General features: G+C 40.7%; 1 protein-coding gene across 1 annotated transcript in view; it reads left to right on the top strand.

The window, feature by feature from the left end:
• The window catches only part of SLC5A2 (solute carrier family 5 member 2), a 28,800-nt gene extending 5,652 nt beyond the window's left edge, over positions 1-23,148 (top strand). Inside the window, exons 4-15 of the mRNA XM_070729402.1 lie at positions 1,328-1,387; positions 3,225-3,329; positions 3,508-3,613; positions 6,928-7,008; positions 9,142-9,371; positions 13,289-13,424; positions 15,288-15,395; positions 15,708-15,858; positions 17,319-17,487; positions 19,114-19,329; positions 20,749-20,899; positions 22,087-23,148. Coding sequence (XP_070585503.1) covers positions 1,328-1,387; positions 3,225-3,329; positions 3,508-3,613; positions 6,928-7,008; positions 9,142-9,371; positions 13,289-13,424; positions 15,288-15,395; positions 15,708-15,858; positions 17,319-17,487; positions 19,114-19,329; positions 20,749-20,899; positions 22,087-22,313 — 1,740 coding nt within the window. The 3' untranslated portion in view covers positions 22,314-23,148. The remainder of the gene's footprint in view (positions 1-1,327; positions 1,388-3,224; positions 3,330-3,507; positions 3,614-6,927; positions 7,009-9,141; positions 9,372-13,288; positions 13,425-15,287; positions 15,396-15,707; positions 15,859-17,318; positions 17,488-19,113; positions 19,330-20,748; positions 20,900-22,086) is intronic.
• The last annotated feature ends 310 nt before the right edge of the window (positions 23,149-23,458 follow it).

Here is a 23,458-nt window from a genome sequence, read left to right as displayed (position 1 = left end):
CAATCTAACACCAAAACAGCATGGGCAAGGGGGAGATGTTTTAGTTCCCCCATGCCTGACGGCAGAGGTGGGTTTTAAGGAGTTTGCGAAAGGCAAGGAGGGTGGGGGCAATCCTAATCTCATATCTGTGGGATAGTGGCTGCTAGGACTAACACTCTTCATACTCCATATAAATGACCTTTGTGATCACATTACAAGTAACTGTGTTCTCTTAGCTGATGATGTAAAACTTTTCAACACCACCAATAACACAGCTACTCTGCGTTTGTGTCTGAAGGGTCAAAAATCTGGCATCTCCAAATCTCAACCAAAAAACGCTCTGTCCTACACATTGGCAAAAAGAATCAGAACACACAAGACCTTTCAGACAACCCTCACTCCGTAGAAGACCACGGAACTCATATCAAATGACCTAAGTGCCAAAGCCCACTGCAACAACATTGCCAGAAAGGCTTCAAGAGTTGTTAACCTAATCCTACATAGCTTCTGCTCGGGTAATCTCACACTACTAACCAGAGCATACAAAACCTTCGCCAGACCAATTCTTGAATACAGCTCATCTGTCTGGAACCCACACCGCATTTCGGACATAAACACTTTAGAAAATGTCTAGAGATATTTTGCTAGAAAAAGTCCTCCATTCCTCCATTTGCAACAGAATACTTTACGTAACTAGACTTACAATCAGGGGTGGGCTGCTGCCTGGATTGCGGAGGGGGACACACAGTAGGATAGCGAAAATGGTGTGCCTACCGTCCCCTGTCCTAATGTTTCTCTCTTACCAGTATCATGTGTATAAACATTGTTATATCTTTGTATATTACCAATATATACTTGACTAGGTAGACAGACAGACAGACAGACAGACAGACAGACAGACAGACAGACAGACAGACAGACAGACAAAGATAGATAGATAGATAGATAGATAGATAGATAGATAGATAGATAGATAGATAGATAGATAGATAGATAGATAGATAGATAGATAGACAAGATAGATAATAGACAGAGAGCAGATAGATACATATAGTATGTTCCATAGGCAGGAAAGTCTCAAGTGTACTGAATTTCTTGTCTTAAGAAACACTTGTAACACATATAGCCATGACATCTGATTAATGATTAAGTAATCACACACAAGAAAAAGACAATTGTATTTTTGTAGGGAGGGGTAACCCTGGCAACTTTAAAATCTGTGAACTTCAACTCATAGAACTTCCCCAACCAGCATGAAGTCCACATGTTTGAAAGTGGTACCAAGGTGGGTAATAAGGAAATTTGGTCTATCCTGGTTTTCCCTCCATTTTGTTTTCTTTCTTTTTAGGCTATATTTTTTGTTCTTCTCCTGGGATGGTTCTTTGTTCCAGTTTATCTCTCTGCTGAGGTAATGATTTCTCCTCACATTGATTTGTTTACTTCTCTGCGGCATTTTTAATCTTCCCAAACAATTCAGAGCTGTTCTATCAATCTCTCCACCTCCCCTACTTTTCTTCATATCAGCCTTGTGAGGTAGATTAAGCTCAAAGAAATGGGGCCACCAAATATCTGGGGTGGGCCTGCCAAATGCCAGTCTCCTCCTAATTTTTAATTTAAGTAAATAGGATCCATTTCTGTTATTTTAGGCCAGTGTTTCCCAACCGTGACAACTTGAAGATATCTGGACTTCAACTCCCAGAATTCCCCAGCCAGCATTTGCTGGCTGGGGAATTCTGGGAGTTGAAGTCCAAATATCTTCAAGTTGCCAAGGTTGGGAAACACTGTTTTAGGCAACCCAAAAATTAAAGGGTTTGGAAAATGCATACCCTTTCCTGACCCAGTAATTGGGGAAAATGCCCAGTCTTTTAAATACTTTTCAAACAGCGTACAGGGCTGGTGAGAGAGAAGGCACATATATTGCCACTTAGTGTGCCAACGTGAGCATGCCAACCCTGTCAAATTTTGACACAGAGAAGTTCCCTGAGGATAGGCTGCAGCTTGGAAGACAAAACCTCTGATCCCAGTCCCAGTGACCAACCCTGGTTGGATCCTGTAAATCCTCTTGTGCTCAACACATGAGCTGTGGATTCAACACTCTGGCTTTTTTGGGATCTTCTAACATTATGGAAAGAAAAGAGCCAACTGGGTGTATTGATTAAAGTGCTAGAAAACAGGAGACTGGGAATACTAGTCTCACTATATAACTGTTCTGCCGACGTGTTTCAACCGCCCGTAATTACAGGGCAATTAGTCCAGGAAGACACACACCATACGATAAAAGGAAAACCCAAAAGTTTTTATAAACAGAAAAACAGAAACAGCTCCCTTTTTAAATGTCAAAGGGATTTTCTGGTACACACAAGGCACAGGTTAATTGCAATCCAATTGCTTACCCAATAACTGGGAAATTGAGTCCAATTCTAAAGTCCAGAGAGTCCACACACAATCTTGAACAGCACAAAAACCACGATCTTGAGGAAACAATGAATCAGATAAACTGCCATGAGGCTAAAACACCCGGCTGCACTTTTATCTGTAGCACTAATTACAGCAGCCCCACCCAACCACAGGTGGCTTCATTTTCTCTTGTAATAATCCTTCAGTTGTTGTCTCCTATGCATCACTCTACGCATGCGTGGATGTGTCATTAATTCTTGTTCAGAATCCAGGGATGATACAGATGATTGATCTCCTCCTGAGCTGTCTGCCATACTCCCCTCTTCCCTGTCACTCACGCTTCCTTGGTCAGAGGAGGCTTCGTCGGCAGATTCCATTGGGAGCAAAACAGGCCTGAGGCATGTGGATGTTTCCCCCACATCCACCTGCACATTCCTTGGGGCAGGAGCTGGGCCAGAGCTAACCACAACAATAACAACCATATAATGGTGAATACTAGTCCCACTATATAACTATGAAAGCTTGTTGGTTGACTTTGGGACAATCACCAGGAGACGATGAGTTCTAGTACCTCCTTAAGTAAGAAAACCAACTGGATAACTTTGAGCCAACCACCAGGAGACGGTGAATTCTAATCCTACCTTAAGCATGAAAGCTATGTGGGTGACTTTCAGCCAATCATTCTCTTTCAGCCTACCCCATCTTACAGGGTTGTTGTTCTGGGAAAAATGGGAGGAGAAAGTAGCATTAATATGTTTGCTGCCTTGAGTTACCTACAAAGTAATAATGGAATAAAAAGTCAGATCAAGAAATAATAAAACATATTCTCTGCTTCCTCCCCTGCATAGGTCATCACAATGCCCCAGTACCTGAAGAAACGTTTTGGAGGCCAACGGATCCGTCTCTACCTCTCCATCCTCTCTCTTTTCATGTACATCTTCACCAAAATATCAGTAGGTCATTTTCTCCAGACTTCCAGGACACAGTGACAGGTGGTGGGGAATATTTGGAAATACAGATCTCTTCTACTTTTGCCTTTTTAGGAAGTCTGTTATAAATGTTTCCATGGCTTTTAAATTCTGATTAATCTGCATTTCTTCCTGGTGGTATTTCTGTGTCTCTCACCTGCAGGTGGACATGTTTTCTGGCGCTGTGTTCATCCAGCAAGCCCTGGGCTGGAATATTTACCTAGCGGTCATAGCACTCCTGATCATAACCACCATTTATACCGCAACAGGTAATTTGGGTTCTTGGGCTGGGAATGAACTGGGTTCATTGAGGTAGTCCTCAACTTACAACCGTTCGTTTACATTTGAAGTTACAAATGTTGCTGAAAAAAATGACTTACGACCTCACACTTGTTTGTCTGGTTGTCTGTTTCTTATTTATTTACTTACTTACTTTCTTTCTTTCTTTCTTTCCTTCTTACTTTCTTACTTACTTACTCTTTCTTACTTACTTACTTTCTTTCTTACTTTCTTACTTTCTTACTTACTTACTTACTTACTTACTTACTTACTTTCTTACTTACTTACTTACTTACTTTTTTACTTACGTTCTTGCTTACTTTCTTACTTTCTTTCTTTCTTACTTACTTACTTACTTTCTTAGTTACTTACTTACTTACTTACTTTCTTACTTACTTTCTTACTTTCTTACTTTCTTACTTTCTTACTTTCTTACTTTCTTACTTTCTTACTTACTTTCTTTCTTACTTACTTACTTACTTACTTACTTTCTTTCTTACTTTCTTACTTTCTTACTTACTTATTTACTTACTTACTTACTTACTTACTTACTTTCTTGCTTACTTACTTACTTTCTTACTTTCTTACTTACTTACTTTCTTACTTACTTACTTACTTTCTTACTTACTTACTTACTTACTTTCTGACTGACTGACTGACTGACTGACTTACTTTCTTACTTTCTTACTTTCTTACTTTCTTACTTTCTTACTTTCTTACTTTCTTACTTTCTTACTTTCTTACTTTCTTACTTTCTTACTTTCTTGCTTTCTTGCTTTCTTGCTTACTTACTTACTTACTTACTTTCTTGCTTAGTAGTGTAGAGCAATCCCTTTTTCTTTTCTTTTCTTTTTAAAAAAAGATAAACTTTATTAAACAATTAAAATAAACAAAATTAACCAACTTGTTTGACATTAGTTGAGGTTTCTAGGCTTATATTTCAGCAATCCTATTTCTCCTCACATCCATCCAAATCTTCTTTCGGAATATGGCCATTAAAAAATTCTTCTCCTCACCTCACAACCAAAATTTAAGGGCCAATAAGCGGGCTCGCTTCCCTACTGGATTTTGCCAAATTGACACTTGTCCCAGGATTACCATTCCTCTTTCAGTTGGATGCTACAATTCTGGATGCCCAAATAGCCAGGCCAAATGCCAGCAGCCCAGCACACAACCTACACACAAAACCTATCAGCCAATTAAAACTTAATCTCTTTTACAAAGAACAAAGCGGTAGGCAGGAAGTAATCAGACCAGAAATCTAGAAGAAAATTGTTCACAGAATGAACCTTTCACCATCATATGACATTTCTTTTCCCTAAACAAGCACATGTAGAACATAGGCTAATAGAGCTGGAAAGGATGTTCGAGATCCAATCCAAAACCCTGCTGGAGCAGGAGACTGTATACCGTTTCAGATAAATGGTTTTCCAACCATACCCTTGCCAGGATTTAAATCTGGGGAGTCTGCCTGTAAGGCAGTAGCTTTAAGGTCTAGATCCAGGTCCCACAGAGTTGGCCTTCTCCGGGTCCCGTCGACTAAACAATGTCATCTGGCGGGACCCAGGGGAAGAGCCTTCTCTGTGGCGGCTCCAACCCTCTGGAATCAGCTCCCTCCAGAGATTAGAACTGCTCCCATCCTCCTTGCCTTTCGCAAACTCCTTAAAACCCACCTCTGTCGTCAAGCGTGGGGGAACTGAGACATCTCCCCCTGCCTATGTACTTTTTATGCATGATATGACAGTATGTATGTTTTCTATATTGGGGTTCCTTGCTTTTTAGACTTTTTAAACGTACTATTGTTATTTTAGATTCTAATTATTAGATTTGTCATTATGTATTGTTTTTATCACTGTTGTGAGCCGCCCCGAGTCTGCGGAGAGGGGCAGCATACAAATCTAATAATAATAATAATAATAATAATAATAATAATAATAATAATAATAATAATAATAATAATAAAAAATAGTAATAATAATAATAAAAATAATAATAAATAATAAATAATAAATAATAAATAATAAATAATAAATAATAAATAATAAATAATAAATAATAAATAATAAATAATAAATAATAAATAATAAATAATAAATAATAAATAATAAATAATAAATAATAAATAATAAATAATAAATAATAAATAATAAATAATAAATAATAAATAATAAATAATAAATAATAAATAATAAATAATAAATAATAAATAATAAATAATAAATAATAAATAATAAATAATAAATAATAAATAATAAATAATAAATAATAAATAATAAATAATAAATAATAAATAATAAATAATAAATAATAAATAATAAATAATAAATAATAAATAATAAATAATAAATAATAATAATAATAATAATAATAATTTCCAAAAGTGATTACAAAGAAAATTCATCATGAAAAGATTCCGCTTTTGCTGCCCCTTGATGCTGCCCCTTGGCACTCAAACAGGTGGAGAGACCTTTCTTTTGCAGTTTCACAAGAATCTGTCAATCAAAGCATTTGTGGGAGAACTCTTGATTTCTATTTCTCTGGAGAAATTTGGAGGACCAGTTTAACTTAGCAGTCTTTCATTCTGCATGGCGGTTGACATCTCTGCCCATGTGCAGAGATGTCTTCGGTCTGCCATGAGTCGGACCAGAATCCTGTGGGAAAGCATCTTTCCAAAAAAAAACCACTGCCTGCCTGTGAATGCTTGTAGGGGATCATGTGTGGATGACCTTGGGAATGAGGGAAAGAGAGGTTACTTAGGGAATGAACAGATAAGAGAGGGAGGAGCCCTGCACTGTTTAACAGTCAGAAGAAGGAACTTAGAAAGGACCCACCATAATGGTTCACACACTTAAAAGTGGCAGCGAGAAATTTGTACCTTAGACCAGTGTTTCCCAACCTTGGCAACTTGAAGATATCTGGACTTCAACTCCCAGAATTCCCCAGCCAGCGAGCCCTTTGACTGACTAAAAGTGTGTTTGGCTCCTATTTTACTTTCGATAAAAACAGTGTTGTTGACTTTACAACTGTGTGTGTCTGAATTCCTACCTTTGAACTTAATTGAGGGCTCGTGCCGAGAAGCCCGGCAGAACAACCACTGTGGCCAGAAAGGTTGTAAAATGAGGCACAAGTCATTTTACAACTGTCTTGTTTGGGCTCGGTGGGGGTCGCAGGTCAAAAATTACTGATATAGTTCTGTCAACATGACTCAGTTGCCTAAACCAGGTGCAAATAACAGAGAGCCAATTGTATGAGGAACAAAGGCATCACCATCATACCTGCATATGAGTCTCCATCTTACTTTCAGGAGGATTAGCAGCCTTGATGTACACTGACACAGTCCAGACTTCGGTCATGATTGGAGGCGCTTTTGTCCTGATGGGGTTTGGTGAGTAGAATTCTGAAGATACGAAGACTAGTTTTCTTCTGTCATCTCAAACTGCAGAACTCCAGTAGCCTCACACATAAGAAAACACAATGGAAGTTTTAAGTTTATTGGCTTTATAGGCTGCCCAACTCCTGACAGACTCTGAGCGGTGAAGTAGATACAGTTAGTTCTTGACTTCCAACCAGTTGCCTAGTCACTGCTCAAAGAAGGGTGGGAGGGTAAAACAGGGTGAAATGCTACCAGTTCGTCCCGGTCTGGGCGAACTGGTAGAGGCGGCCATTAGTGGTTCAGAGCAGGGGTGGGTTCTAACTTACCTCGCTGCTGGTTTGCTTCTTCCCACGCTGTGTGGGTGCGCCTCATGCAGTACTAACAAAAAAAATTAATCTCACCCCACCAGAAAAGGCTGGAAACTTGACTTCTGCACATGCTCAGGAAAAAAACCCGGATTTTTTTTTTAAAAAAATTTTTTTTTAAAGACAAACTGGTCCCTGTGGATGCTGCTGAGTCCTAATGAAAGCAATGCCTTCAAAAGAGGCTAAGAGCAACCCAGTGGGGTCACTCACGAACACGAATCCTAGAAAGAAATCTTGGACACATTGTCTCTCTCTGGGTGAAGTGACATGGAGTAGAGCCATGCGCTCCTTTTTATTTGGGAATATAAGGAAATGGGGTATAATTACATATACATATCAAATGATACATCAACCATACAGCTTCAGACGTATCCTTTTGAGTTCTTCCTTTCCCATAGATATCAAGAACAATCTCCTTGGAACTTCCTAAAAGCAGATGTTTATTCACACCTAGTTTCTCTGAAGGTTTCTTCTTTATCTGGCTTAATCTTTCTTAATTGCCCTGCTGGTTTGTGTGCTCCAGGCAATGAAATTTCCCCCCCTTTGATCCTATAATGTCCTGTCCAGAGTTGTGAAAGCTTTGTTTATGGTGAGATGTTTATTCTGAGCCCCGTTTCCCAGGAATGCAGATTAGGCGAGTTTATTGCCCTTCCTTGTCCTGGGTTTTATAGAATCAGGGTCAGGCAGAGTATATATATTTTTATGCTAGAAATCCAGATTTAACACAATCCTATCCTAACATAACTTGCTATACTGCAACAGGTCCCACCTGGGAGGAACCTACCTCAGATCCAGAAAACCAGTAGCGACAGCAGTGTGAGGCTCCACCCACCCACTCCACTCACAATTTTCTTGTTTTTAACCCTCTGTGCATGCACAAAGGGAAAGGATGGAAACTAATCAAGGAGAAAAGCAACTTAGAATTCAGGAGACATTCCCTGACAGTCAGAACAATTGATCATTAATTCTCTATAGGGAGAGTTCACGTTACATTATATCAATCATTCCATCAAATGTGACGCTCTGAAATTTTTGTCACTAAAAAGGGCAGAAATGGTGAGAATCCGCATAAAACAAATCCCAATTTTTAAGGACAAAAAAGAACACCATTTTCACAGATTCACCTATTTTTTGTACATTTTTTTAAAGAGGCATGACTCTTTTATCTTTTGAGCCAGAGATAAATTGGATCAGTAAACTTTTCAAACTAACTCTTATTTACTAAAATTCTTGTGATGAGCATAGTTATATACTGGTAAGTCTTTTGATTTTGTACATATAATGAAATTCTGACATTTTTGCTATTATATATTCATTAATTAAATTATTCAGCTTCAACTGATCCTATGAATCTAAAACAAAAGTTAATTTTTTTAAAGCTGTGATAAAAAAAACCTACTATCCTGGATTGCAATTTCATTGCACTGGGAAAAATCATAGGCAGGGAAGAGCTCTCCAAACAGAAGTGGGTTCCTACCAATGTGCTCCGCTGTGCCAATCTAGTATTAGCCCGCTGATTGCGCAATTTGCACACAATGTTGCTGTTTTTGCTGGTCCGTGCGTGGTGCCAACTTTTTTTCCTAAGTTTTGGTGGGGGTTTTTTTTGCTTTCTGAGCATGCAGGGAAGGAAAATCTTTCCTCTGTGCATGCACGGAATCAAAATTGTCACGATGCGCATGCATATATAGGAAGGTAAGAGGAACCCACCCCTGAAGTGTAATATAACATTGAATAAAAATGCAATTTCAGTTCCATTGTGACCATGATTCTTCCCATACAGCCTTCAATGAAATCGGTGGCTATCAAGGATTATTTGACAAATACATGGAGGCTATTCCCAAGCAGAGGCTTTCGCCCATCCCTGCCCTCTACAACATCTCGTCTTCCTGCTACCTGCCCCGTGAAGACTCTTTTCACATGATCAGAGATGCCACCACTAGCGATCTACCCTGGCCAGCTCTCATCTTCGGTCTTTCCATCAACTCACTCTGGTATTGGTGCAGTGACCAGGTATAGAATGATTTTTAGAGAAGGATAAGATGGAATAAATATAGTGTGCTCATTTCTGAAATCTGGATTAAACTCACAGTTCCTTACTTACAAAGCAACAGAGCTACCTAGAAGACTCCCACTACCTATGAATAGAGTAGAGTACAGTAGAGTACAGTAGAGTACAGTAGAGTAGAAGAATAGAATAGAGTAGAATAGAATAGAGCAGAATAGAGGAATAGAATAGAATTGGAGTACAGTAGAGTAGAAGAATAAAATAGAGTAGAGTAGAATAGAATAGAATAGAGAAGAATAGAGGAATAGAATAGAATAGAATTAGAGTAGAGTAGAGTAGAATAGAATAGAGTAGATAGAGTAGAGTAGAAGAATAGAATAGAGTAGAGTAGAATAAAGCAGAATAAAGGAATAGAATAGAATTGGAATAGAATAGAATAGAATAGAATAGAATAGAATTCATCTAAAAAGCAATCAAATGATCACCCCACCATCAGTGGGGTAGCAGCGATCAGAACTACAAATCCAGGTAGTAAGTAGTAGAGGCAAAATGTTATATTTCCCCAAAGAGAAATGGAGAAACATGCTCTTAAGGGCAGAAAGCAGCCCAGGTTTTCCTGCTATTGGAAAACCACCTCCAGCAGATGCCTGAAGTCTTTAGAGAGGGACATTTTGTGCCCATTAAGAAATCTAGGCCAGCCAATTCATAAACAAAATGCCTCCAGCTCTGCTCCCACAGCTGGAGCTGATGGAATTAAAATTTACATTACCCACCCCTAAATTCTAAGACATTTAGAACACAATAGGATTAACCCACCACCACTACATTGCACAACCCACCCTGGAGCATCTCAATCCCCAATCCCCAAAACCCTATTGTAGTAATTATGGATCTGGAGATGATTTTCTGAGCAAAGCAGTTCCAAGCTAGCAAGAAATCTCTCTGGGTTGAGAAGAAACCTTTGTGTTCAAAAGCCTTCTCCTCTCGGTCAGATTTTGTTTATTCTTCTAGCAAACTTTTTTTGTAATTGTACACAATTACAAAGATTGACTTATCTCAAAGAAAGCTGTTATTGTTTTGAGCCGCTCCGAGTCTACGGAGAGGGGCGGCATACAAATCAAATCAAATGAAATAAATAAATAAATAAATAACTAGTAACAAGTTAATATCTAAAGAAACCTCTGAAGCAATACAGACAGAATTGTCAAACGTATAGCTTGATTGCTAGCTTAATCTTTTCCTTAAATAGAACAGAAAACTGAGTAAATAATCTTTACCCTAAACAGGACAAAGAACTGAGTAAATAATCTATATATTAAGCAGGACGTTAAATCAATATTAACCAAGATAGGCATTCCACAACATTGGCAATGATTGATAACAGCCTACACTCAGGGTTAGGCAGCAAGTGGAATGGCATGGAACGCCGTTCTACCAGCAGAAATGAAGCTGCGCATACAGCTTTGTCACTGCCAGCGGTGCACACACTGGCATGTGAGATTCAGCTTCTGCTCATGTGCAGCAATTGAATTGCACCACCCCACCCAGGAAGGAGAGCAGCTTGTCAGGGAGACGACGTTGCTTCTACTTCACCCGCTTACCAGTCCCCCCGGTGAGTGGCAAACGGACAAAGTGGGAACGAAGCGATAACGATGTCATCTCCCTGACGAGCTACTCTCCTTCCTGGAGGATTTCTTCCCACTGGTAGCTCCTGGACAGGACTACTTTGGGCCACAAGTCTGTGCATATGCAGAGAATTGCACGCTCTGCCCCAGTAGGAGCTCGAATGGCTGCCCTACACCCTATAAAACAGTGTTTTTCAACCAGTGTGCCATGGCAAACTAGTGTGCCGTGAGACATGGTCAAGTGTGCCATGGGGAAATTAAACATGGGTCCCCAAACTATGGCCCGCGTGCCGGATACGGCCCGCGGAGGCCATTTATCTGGCCCGCCGCCAGCCGCCTCCATCCAAACATAAACATTCCCCTCACAACCCCTCCAGCTAGAGTGGAGGCACAGGGAATGCTCACTGACCAATCACCTTCTAGGATTCATCCCGACCACTAGCGATGAACCAATTGCAGGCCGCCTCTCATCCACACCCCAGGAAGGTCCCTGCTCGGGCTGCCGCACACTTGTCACTGTGTGGCCGCGGCGAGTAGTTGAAGCTGCTACTCCTCCCCATGGTCCCGATTTCTAATCCTGGTCAGGACTGGAGGTAAATGTTGCCACCACTACATGTTCATCGAAACAGGCCCAGGTTTCACACTAAATGAATATAAATATATTTAGAAACTATATTATTAACTATATGTATAATAAGTACTGTGTTAGAGTGTCATTTTGGTTGATGGTGTTCCTCAGGATTTTGTAAAGGTAAAAAATGTGCCGCGGCTCAAAAAAGGTTGAAAATCACTGCTATAAAACACCCTTTATACACCCTATAAAGATCCATCCATTCACTCAGCCATTTTGTCAGCCACCCCAGAAACGTGCTGCTGTCACTGAAGTTTCTGGAAACCAAATAAACAGAGATCTTATTTTATTTATTTTATTTTATTTTATTTTATTTTATTTTATATTATATTATATTATATTATATTATATTATATTATATTATATTATATTATATTATATTATATTATATTATATTATATTATATTATATTATATTATATTATATTATATTATATTATATTATATTATATTATATTATATTATATTATATTATATTATATTATATTATATTATATTATATTATATTATATTATATTATATTATATTATATTATATTATATTTATTTTGTCCAATACACAATGAGGGTTTTAGTGGGTATACATCTATATACACATAGTAAAATACATGATGAAGGTTATAGAGGAGATACTCACAGTAAAGTATATCTATGAAAGAATAGAAAAGGAGATATAGGAATAGAACATATCAATGAATGAAAGAATAGGAGAAGAGATATAGGAATAGAAGAAAGGTATAGGAGATATAGGAGAGCAATAGGACAGGGGACGGAAGGCTCTCTAGTGCACTTGTAGTCCAACCAGCCAACCTCCATTTTATTTCCAGTGTCTTTCTCCCAACTTGGAAGCAGATTTTCTTCCTACACATGGAAAAATTCTTCAGCAGGTGCCTTGTGGAAAAGGAAAACTCCTATTTAATGTAGTGAGATCCAAACAGAATTCTCTCTAATGGCCTCTATGAGTGGCCATCTCAGCCACAATCATTTTAAAAGAATTGTCCATATGCCATGTAGTGCAATCCCATGCTATGGCCAACTTTGTAATCAAAATATCCCATTGAAGAATGTACTTTGTGATCATATAGTTGTTCAACCCCATATATTGTATCTAAAGAGGATATCTAAAAAGAGCCGAGGTGGCACAGTGGGTAGAGTGCAGTAGTGCAGGCCACTAAAGCTAATTGCTAGATCTGCAGGTCAGCAGTTCAAATCTCATCACCGGCTCAAGGTGGACTCAGCCTTCCATCCTTCCAAGTTGGGTGAAATGAGGACCCGGATTGTAGGGGCAATGTGCTGGCTCTGTTTTAAAAAGTGCTATTGCTAACATGTTGTAAACCACCCTGAGTCTAACAAGATGAGCGGCATTAAAAAATAATAAAATAAAATAAAATAAAATAAAATAAAATAAAATAAAATAAAATAAAATAAAATAAAATAAAATAAAATAAAATAAAATAAAATAAAATAAAATAAAATAAAATAAAATAAAATAAAATAAAATAAAATAAAATAAAATAAAATAAAATAAAATAAAATAAAATAAAATAAAATAAAATAAATAATAAAATAAAATAAAATAATGAATGAATGAATGAATAAAATCCTACAACAGAAATGAAGAAAATGGCACAGATGTTTTACAGAAAATCTCATTTACATCCTGTATAGGTCATAGTACAGAGGTGTCTGGCCGGGAAGAACCTGACCCATGTGAAAGCTGGCTGCATCCTTTGTGGGTACCTCAAACTACTCCCCATGTTCCTCATGGTAATGCCTGGCATGATGAGCCGGATCCTGTATCCAGGTACACCTCTGCGGTGATAGTTGGAATGTAGATATCAGAAGACAAATGAGAAATGATTGGTGTAACTGAGCCAAAGAGCAGTTTCAGATGCTACAGGAAGTCCTGAACTTACAACCACAATTGGGCCCAAAATTTATGTTGCTAAGTGAAACGGGGGTAGTGAGTTTTGCCCCATTTTATAATCTTTCTTGCCACAGTGGTTAAGTGAATCACTGCAGTTGTTAAATTGGCAACACGTTATGTTATATGGACCCAAATTTACCATCTCAGAAAATTAGAATATTACATGGAATCAATAAAATAGGAGAATCTATGGGGCATTGTCAAGAGAAAGAAGAGAGATATGAGACCAAACAATGCAGAAGAGCTGAAGGCCACTATTGAAGCATCCTGGTCTTCCATAACACTTCAGTAGTGCCACAAGCTGATAGCTTCCATGCCGCATTGAGGCAGTACTGTAATTGCTGCAAAAGGGGCCCAAACCAAGTACTGAGTAGATATGCATGTTTATACTTTTCAGAGGTCCAATATTGTTCTATATGCAATCCTTATTTTACATTGATGAAGTAAAGGCTGCAAAAGGGGCCCAAACCAAGTACAGTGATACCTCGTCTTATGAACTTAATTGGTTCCGGGACGAGGTTTGTAAGGTGAAAAGTTTGTAAGACGAAACAATGTTTCCCATAGGAATCAATGGAAAAGCGATTAATGCGTGCAAGCCCAAAACTCACCCCTTTTGCCAGCCAAAGTGCCCGTTTTTGCACTGCTGGGATTCCCCTGAGGCTCTCCTCCATGGGAAACCCCACCTCCGGACTTCCGTGTTTTTGTGACGCTGCAGGGGAATCCCAGCAGCGCAAAAACGGGTGCTTCGCTGGCAACGGAAGTCCATGGGTGGGTTTTTCCCAGCGAGGGGAGCCTCACCGAAATTGCAACATCGCAAAAACATGGAAGTCCTCGAAACCCCACCTCCGGACTTCCGTGTTTTTGTGATGCTGAAATTTCACTGAGGCTCCCCTTGCTGGGAAACCCCACCTCCGGACTTCCATTGCCAGTGAAGTGCCCGTTTTTGCGCCTCCTGGGATTCCCCTGCAACATCACAAAAACACGGAAGTCCGGAGGTGGTGTTTCCCATGGAGGGGAGCCTCAGGGGAATCCCAGCAGCGCAAAATGGGCGCTTCACTGGCAACAGAAGCCCAGAGGCAGGGAATCCCAGTGACGGCGGCTTGAGTTTGTAAGGTGAAAATAGTTTGGAAGAAGAGGCAAAAAACCCCGGGTTTGTATCTCGAAAAGTTTGTATGACAAGGGGTTTGTAAGACAAGGTATCACTGTACTAAGTACATATGCATGCTTATACTTTTCAGAGGTCCGTGATTGTTCTATATACAATCTTTATTTTTATTGATCGCATGTAATATTCTAATTTTCTGAGATGGTGGATTTGGAGTTTTCATGAGCTGTATCCCATAATCATCACAATTATGACAAATCATGGCTTCAACTATCTTGCCTTGCATGTAGTGGGTTTCTCTCATATATTATGTTTTACCTTTTAAGTTGGTTTACTGAAATAAATGAACTTTTGCACAATATTCTAATTTTTTGAATTCACCTGTATGGTGTAGTCATATACATCTGTGTGCACTTGCAGATGCTATGTTAATGCAGCATTGTTACCTATAGCAGAATTGCTCACCCTTCTTCTTCTCCTTCTCCTTCCCCTTCTTCTTCTTTTTCTTCTTCTTCGTCTACTTCTACTTCTTCTTCCTTTTCTTCTTCCTCTTCCTCTTCTCCTTCTTCTTCCTCCTCCTCCTCTTCTTCTTCTTCTTGTTCTTCTTCTCCTTCTCCTCTTCTTCACTTTTACAGACGAAGTAGCTTGCATCGTTCCGGATGAATGTAAGCAAATATGTGGCACAGAAGTTGGGTGTTCTAACATCGCCTATCCAAAACTGGTTGTGTCTCTCATGCCAAATGGTAAGAATGAGATTGTTTCCTTCCTGACCCCAACACTCTCGCTTTAGCCAAAGTTGTTGGTGACAGCAGCAGCTTGTAACAGCTCCGTGCCTTGGGGAGCACCTGCAAAATCAAACAATTTGTCCCATCTAGTTTGAACCATCAACAATAATGGAGGAGTTTGACCAGCCTTATTACAGATAGCAGGATTTGGGGCTCTATCATTGAATTAGAAGTCCCAGCTCTGGTGTGAATTTAACCAGCTGCTCAGCCCAAGGGACACTGAATGCTGGAATTCATTCCTTGTTCCTTCTCAATGTTTCATTGCCATAGGTCTTCGGGGGCTGATGTTAGCTGTGATGCTGGCAGCCCTCATGAGTTCCCTGGCCTCCATCTTCAACAGCAGTGGCACCCTCTTCACCATGGACATCTACAAACGCATGAGGCCACAGGCCAAGGAGAGGGAGCTGTTGATTGTGGGCCGGTGAGAAAGAAAGCTGGAATACCCTATGTTCATGTACATTCTTGCCTTGCTATTACAAAAGTAACTGCTGGCATCTTGTTAGTCTTCCTCCATTGGGTGCCCTATAGATGTGCTGTCGCTCTATTGTAATTCTTGCAATGCTCAGCCAGATGGAGGAAGATTGGTGATTGGTGATACCAACCAATTTAAAGCTTTTAACTGAAAGGACAGCCACATTTTCAAAGAAAAAGGGGGGAGTTATACACCGAGACAAGGACCAAAACTCAATTCATTCATTCATTCATTCATTTTAATTAATTAATTTATTCATTCATTCATTGCAAGAAGTTAATATTCTCACACATATCTCATGGCAAATCTTTTTTCCCTTGGGTGCCGAAAGAGCATGCGCGAGTGCCCACGCCTATGATTCAATGTCTGGGGAGGGTAAAAACAGCTTCTCCCAGAAGCCCTCTGTAGCCATATATGGCCTGTTTCCCAACTTCTGTGGGCCAAGTAGGCTCGTGTTTCACCCTCCCCAGATTCCAAAACTTCCCTGGAGCCGGGGGAGGATAAAAACGACCTCTCCCATCCCCCTGGAGGTTCTGTGAAAGCCAAAAATGCCCCCCCCCCACAGCCTCTGTGTGAGTCAAAAATCAGCTGGCCAGCACACACATGCATGTTGGAGCTGAGCTAGGGCAACAGCTCACGTGGCAGCAGATATGGCTCTGCGTGCCATCTGTGGCACCCGTGCTATGGGTTCACCATAACTGATCTACAAGAACTAATGCATGGCCCCTGAAATCTTGCAAGGTCTGGCAAATTTGTGAGATTATTTCCTTTAATTTTGGAAGTTGGAAGGCATCATCAAGGATTGTTAATGATACACACTGGCCCCTCACTGCTATAAGGGGCGGCATATAAATCCAATTAATAAATTGAATGAATGAATGAATGAATGAATGAATGAATGAATGAATGAATGAATGAATGAACTTCCAGCAGACGTGTTAGATAAATCCACAGTAACTGAATTTAAACATGCCTGGGATAAACATATATCCATCCTAAGATAAAATACAGGAAATAGTATAAGGGCAGACTAGATGGACCATGAGGTCTTTTTCTGCCATCAGCCTTCTATGTTTCTATGTTTCTAATGAATGAATGAATGAATGAATGAATGAATGAATGAATGAATGAACGAACGAATGAACGAACAAACAAATAAATAAACTCTACAAGGTTCCCAGATTTGTCCACTTCTCTGATATTTTTGCCATCCTGCAGGCCATGTCAACTGCATTAGAAGCATGAATCTTCGAACTCACTTGTGCCACAAGATAAGCAAATATTACGTGGTCATGAGTAAGCCCACGGAAATCCTTACCTACCTTCGATTAAACTTCACTTTGCAAAATTATCCCTGCATCCCGATCAAAGGATATATTGTATTTTGACTTTGCTGTTTCTCTTTACAGGGTGTGGATCTTGCTGCTTGTGGGGATCAGCATCGCATGGATCCCTGTGGTACAGGTTGCCCAAGGTGGACAACTCTTTGACTACATCCAGTCCATCAGCAGCTATCTGGCTCCACCGATTGCTGCCATTTTTCTCCTTGGAGTCTTTGTCAAAAGGCTTAATGAGCAGGTGAGCTGGTTAAAAAAAAAAAGAGGACACAGCCAACCACGTACTCCACATAAGGGGTGAGCTCCATGGAGGGGAAACACAAACACTCAAAATAGAAGAAATAAGTGTACCAGAATTTTAAGGCCAGTTAGAGTGATGGTATCTCTAGGTTACCTTAACTGCCCTAAGCCAATTTGGACTTCCTATATAAGTGACCATTCAGAGATTCCAAATACTGGTTGTTCTGTCTAAGTGATAAGCCTCTCAAGAACACACACACACCCGCCCACACACACACACGTAGAATACACATTTGCAGTATATATTGCAGTATAAATGTTCATAGCAGAAATAATGGATAAATAGATATTAGTGAACACTCAGCGACATTTTCAAGGTACATTTATTGGCTTCTTATTACAGTCTCAGGCCAGGAGCCCAAAACTCATTAAATGTTCTTGTAATCACTATAACTCACAATGTCTTGGCAGAAATCCCAGAGAGGCAAATTGCAGCTTCTAATACTTAATTCTAGCAGAAACAGGTTTCAGTCACAATGTCTAAGCCATGCCCCTTTTGTCGAGCGTTGATGTTCATAAATAGCTCATTACGAGACACCTCCTTATATAGCCACAAGGCGTGGCCAAGTATTCTATAGAGCTATTCACACATTCATACTTCCTCCTCAGATATTCCTGCCTGCTAATAATCCTGCGCCCCCTTGCATCGAGAAGGGACAATTCCTCCTCTCCTGAGTCAGTATAGATCTATTTCAAGCTATTTTGCTTTCATCAGCTAGCCACACTCTTACTGGGATTTGAACCTGGGGAGTCTGCCCATAAGGCAGTAACTTTAACCTCTAGAGCATATATATAGTATTGTATGTGTGGATGGATGGATGGATGGATGGATGGATGGATGGATGGATGGATGGATGGATAGATAGATAGATAGATAGATAGATAGATAGATAGATAGATAGATAGATAGATAGATAGGCAGATAGATAGATAGGCAGACAGACAGACAGACAGACAGGCAGACAGGCAGACAGACAGACAGACAGACAGAGATAGATAGATAGATAGATAGATAGATAGATAGATAGATAGATAGATAGATGTAGATAGATAGATAGATAGATAGATAGATAGATAGATAGATAGATAGATAGATAGATAGATAGATAGATAGATAGATAGATAGATGATAGATAGATAGATAGATAGATAGATGGACGTAGATAGATAGATAGATAGATAGATAGATAGATAGATAGATAGATAGATAGATAGATAGATAGATAGGTAGGTAGGTAGGTAGGTAGGTAGGTAGGTAGGTAGGTAGAGATAGATAGATGTAGATAGATAGATAGATAGATAGATAGATAGATAGATAGATAGATAGATAGATAGGTAGGTAGGTAGGTAGGTAGGTAGGTAGGTAGGTGGTTGGGTGGGTGGACAGGTAGGTAGGTAGGTAATTGACAGACAAACAGCAGACAGACACATATATATGTTCCATAGGCAGGAAAGTCTCAAGTGTACTGAATCTCTTGCTTTAAGAAAAAATTGTTACATATATAGCCACAACATCTGATTAATGCCTAAATATAATTCTTGTTTGTTCCTCATCCTCCATGTTCAGGGGGCCTTTTGGGGCATGCTGGGAGGACTCGCCATAGGCCTGGCTCGAATGATCCCAGAATTCATCTATGGGACAGGAAGCTGCCTCTTCCCAAGTAACTGCCCTCACCTGATCTGTGGCGTCCACTACCTTTACTTTGCCATTATCCTGTTCCTGGCTACAGCTGCCATGGCTGTGGGCATCTCGCTCTGCACTTCACCGATTCCTGATAAACATGTAAGTAAAGGAGAAACTTGTAGGGGGAGGGGAGTAGGGAAGTAATGTGAGTGCATTGGAATGCAAGGATAGTCCTCAACATATGACCACAATCCAAAATTTCCATTGCTAAACAAGTGACTCATGCCCGATTTTACAACCTTTTTTTTTTTTTGCCACATTTGCTAAGTGAATTGCTGCAGTTTTTTAGTGAATCATTTGGTTGTTAAGCAAATCCGGCTTCTCCCATTGACTTTGCTTGTTGGAAGCCAACTGGGAAGATTGTAAATGACGATCATGAGATACCACAACTGCAGGGAGTTGCGCGAAGTGCGAGAACTGGTTACAAGTTCATACAAATTCAGCGTCATTGTCTGGTCGCTAAAAAATAGCATTCTAAGAGTTGTGCTCCCTTCCCCATTTCCGTTTGTTTGCTTGATTAATTGATTTGTTGATATGCCACCCAACTCCCTAAGGACTCTATGTTCTTCTATGTCAGACCTCCAAATCATAGAGGCAGTGGCCTAGAAAGGCCTCCTCTCTTTCGTATATGAAAGATAAAAAAGGACTAAGAAATCTGCAAGAGTCAAGCTTCATCTATTTATAAACCATAGTTTGGAACATTCATATATATAATGTTTGTTGGTATAGAAACATAGAAGATTGACAGCAGAAAAAGACCTCATAGTCCATCTAGTCTACCCTTATACTATTTCCTGTATTTTATCTTAGGATGGATGTGTGTTTATCCCAGGCAGGTTTAAATTCAGTTACTGTGGATTTACCAACCACGTCTGCTGGAAGTTTGTATGGATATCAGTAATTGTATGTGTTCCATCCATCTATCCATCCATCCATCCATCTCTCTCTCTCACGCACACACACACACACAGACACACACACACCTGAATTTATTACATTTTTAACGAAGCCTGAATTGGATTTTAATTTCAGGGGAGGGGGGTTCCTCTCCCCCACCCCACTCCCAATATTTCTCTAATCCTCCATACTCCATCTCCTACTTTTCCCCAGCCCCCATTTCTCACCTTCTAATTTGGATGCATTTTTTAAAAAAGAATTTCAGGATCCTAAGCTGGTTCACAAACCTTTCACCGGGCAATTGATTTGTTTACAAGTTGCTCTTCCTAGGCCCTGACGGAGAGTCTTCGGAGAGGGGCGGCATACAAATCCAAATAATAAATTCCAAAGAAAATCAAGGATGGTGACAGCATGGAGATTCCACGGAATAGACCTGGAATCCCTTCATCTCCCTCGCTCAGAAATTGATCACCTAACCACTGGATGTACTCATTTCTCCTTTATAGAGCCATTTTTCCAGTTTGTTGTTGAGTTGGGCAGCAGTTCCCAGAATCCCCTTTCCCGCCCAGTCATTCTGTTTGACCATCTGTGCATCTTAAAACTCTCATTCTGCCAACACAGCTGCATCGGCTGGTATTCAGCCTCAGGCACAGCAAAGAGACACGGGTCGATCTGGATACGGAAGACGAGGAGGAAGCAAAACAGCCCCAACGGCAAGCAGAGAATGCAGCCACCGGGAATGGAAGACCAGAACTGGTCCTAGAAGTTGATGGTGAGGGCATGTTGTGCCAATTCTTTATTTGATTTATAGCTTCCCTTCCTTCGGGAGCTCGAAGCAGAGTCAGTTTGGTGTAGTAGTTAAAGCAATGGCCCCAAAACCAGGAGACAATGCATTCTAGTTCTGCCTTAAGCATGAAAGTTGGTTGGGTGACCTTGGCCAATCACACAGGAGACTGTGAGTGCTAGTCCCACCTTAGGCATGAAAACTGGTTGGGTGACTTTGGCCAATCACACAGGAGACTGTGAGTCTAGTCCCACCTTAGGCATGAAAGCTGGTTGGGTGACTTTAGCCAATCACACAGGAAACTGTGAGTTCTAGCCCCACAGGCATGAAAGCTGATTGGGTGACCTTGTCCAATCACCAGGAGACTGTGAGTTCTACTCCCACCTTAGGCACGAAAGCCAGCTGGGTGACTTTGAGCCAATCACCAGGAGGCCGAGTTCTAGTCCTGCCTTAGGCATGAAAGCTGGGCCAATCACTCTTTCTTAATCCAACCCACCTCACAGGCATGTTTTGTTGTTGTAGAGGGGAAAGATGAAGGAAGAGTATTATTGCCACATTGAATTACTTATAAAATACTTTTATTACTTTTCAAGGTACCTTCTTATAAAGCAATAAAGGCAGGATAAAAAAATAAAAATAAAATAGGACTCATTTTTCCTTTGAGGTAGTGATCTACCTCAAATCTTCTAATCAGGAGGGACCTGAATTGGGGTTTCCAGTGCAGGGGTGAAATCTGGCAGGTTCTAGAAGAAATTATGAGTAGTCTGGAGAACCAACAAATGCCTAGCCCCAGAGTGGGGTGGGAGTGGGAATTTTGCAATATCCTTCCTCTGCCCTGCCTACCAAACCATACAGTGCCCACCAAGCCATGCCTACAGAACTGGTACTAAAAAGACCCACCTGGATTTCACCACCGCCCCAATGCCAGTCCAACCCCTTAAACACTACACCGCATTAGTTCTTACATGGTATTATTTGGGAAACAAGGTGCAGACTTTATAAAACCTACATCCAGACAATTCTAGTGTGTTCCCAAACCATCAAATTTTATCTGTGTGTGTGAGAGAGAGAGAGAGAGAGACTTTCCTTTTGAGTGTGCCCTTATCACAATTTCACAATCATCACAATGTTTTGAGAGAACCCTAACTCCAGATGCCTCTTCTCTCTCCACGCAGATCCCAAAACAATGGCCTCCTGTGGACAATTACAACAAGGCCTGGCCTGGTTTTGTGGGATGAATTATGGCAGCGCCAAGGAGCCAGAATTGAACCCAGAAGAGAAGGACAAAGATCTCCAGGATCGGGCGGGCATCACAGAGCACAAACTATGGAAGCAAGTAGTTAACATTAATGCTGTGATCATGATGGCCCTGGCCATCTTTATGTGGGCTTTCTATGCCTGAGGGCCTCAGCAGCTCACCAACCACTCCAGCTACTTCCCATCGACCCATCAAGCCTGACAGAAGCAAAAAGATGGCACCAGGAGCGACTCCCCAACAATGACCTGGCTCGTTTGCCATCATCCAAATCACTGAAGATCTAACTGTCATCCAAGTCAACATTTTTGCCTAGACATAGGAATCTAGTCAACTAATGCACCAGTTGCAGCCCTATTTGGACAGGGAGTCATTGCTCACAGTCACTCATGCCCTCATCACCTCGAGGTTCGATTACTGCAACGCTCTCTACATGGGGCTACCTTTGAAAAGTGTTCGGAAACTTCAGATCGTGCAGAATGCGGCCGCGAGAGCCATCGTGGGGCTTCCTAGATTCGCCCACGTTTCTGCAACACTCCGCGGCCTGCACTGGCTGCCAATCGGTTTCCGGTCACAATTCAAAGTGTTGGTAATGATCTTTAAAGCCCTACATGGCATTGGGCCAGAATACATCCGGAACCGCCTTCTACCGCACGAATCCCAGCAGCCGATAAGGTCCCACAGAGTTGGCCTTCTCCAGGTCCCGTCGACCAAACAATGTTGTTTGTTGGGCCCCAGGGGAAGAGCCTTCTCTGTGGCGGCCCTGGCCCTCTGGAATCAACTCCCCCCAGAGATTAGAACGGCCCCCACCCTCCTTGTCTTTCGCAAATTACTCAAGACCCACCTTTGTCGCCACGCATGGGGGAGTTAGGATATTCCTTCCCCTAGGCCATTACAAGTTATGTATGGTATGTTTGTGTGTATGTTTGGGTTTTGTAATAAGGGTTTTTAGTTGTTTTATTAAATTGGATTGTTACATGTTGTTTTTTATCATTGTTCTTAGGCGCCCCGAGTCTGCGGAGAGGGGCGGCATACAAATCCAATAAATAATAATAATAATGGTTAGCATTATTTGGGGTGGTAGATAAGGGTTAGTAGAATTCACAACCTCAGTCTGTTGGTGCTATGTAACGACTCTAGGCTGATTCCTCTTTTGACTACACCTGCCAGGTTCTGCCACTCCTACTCCCAGAAACATTTTCTTACTTCTTGTTAATTTCACAACCGGTCACCTAAACCAATGGCCCCCAGGGACACCAGGGATCGACTCCATGGAAAGTGGTTTTTCACAG

This window comes from Erythrolamprus reginae, chromosome Z (genome assembly GCF_031021105.1).
Source record: "Erythrolamprus reginae isolate rEryReg1 chromosome Z, rEryReg1.hap1, whole genome shotgun sequence".
Lineage (NCBI taxonomy): Eukaryota > Metazoa > Chordata > Lepidosauria > Squamata > Dipsadidae > Erythrolamprus > Erythrolamprus reginae.
This window is presented reverse-complemented; position numbering and strand designations above follow the sequence as displayed.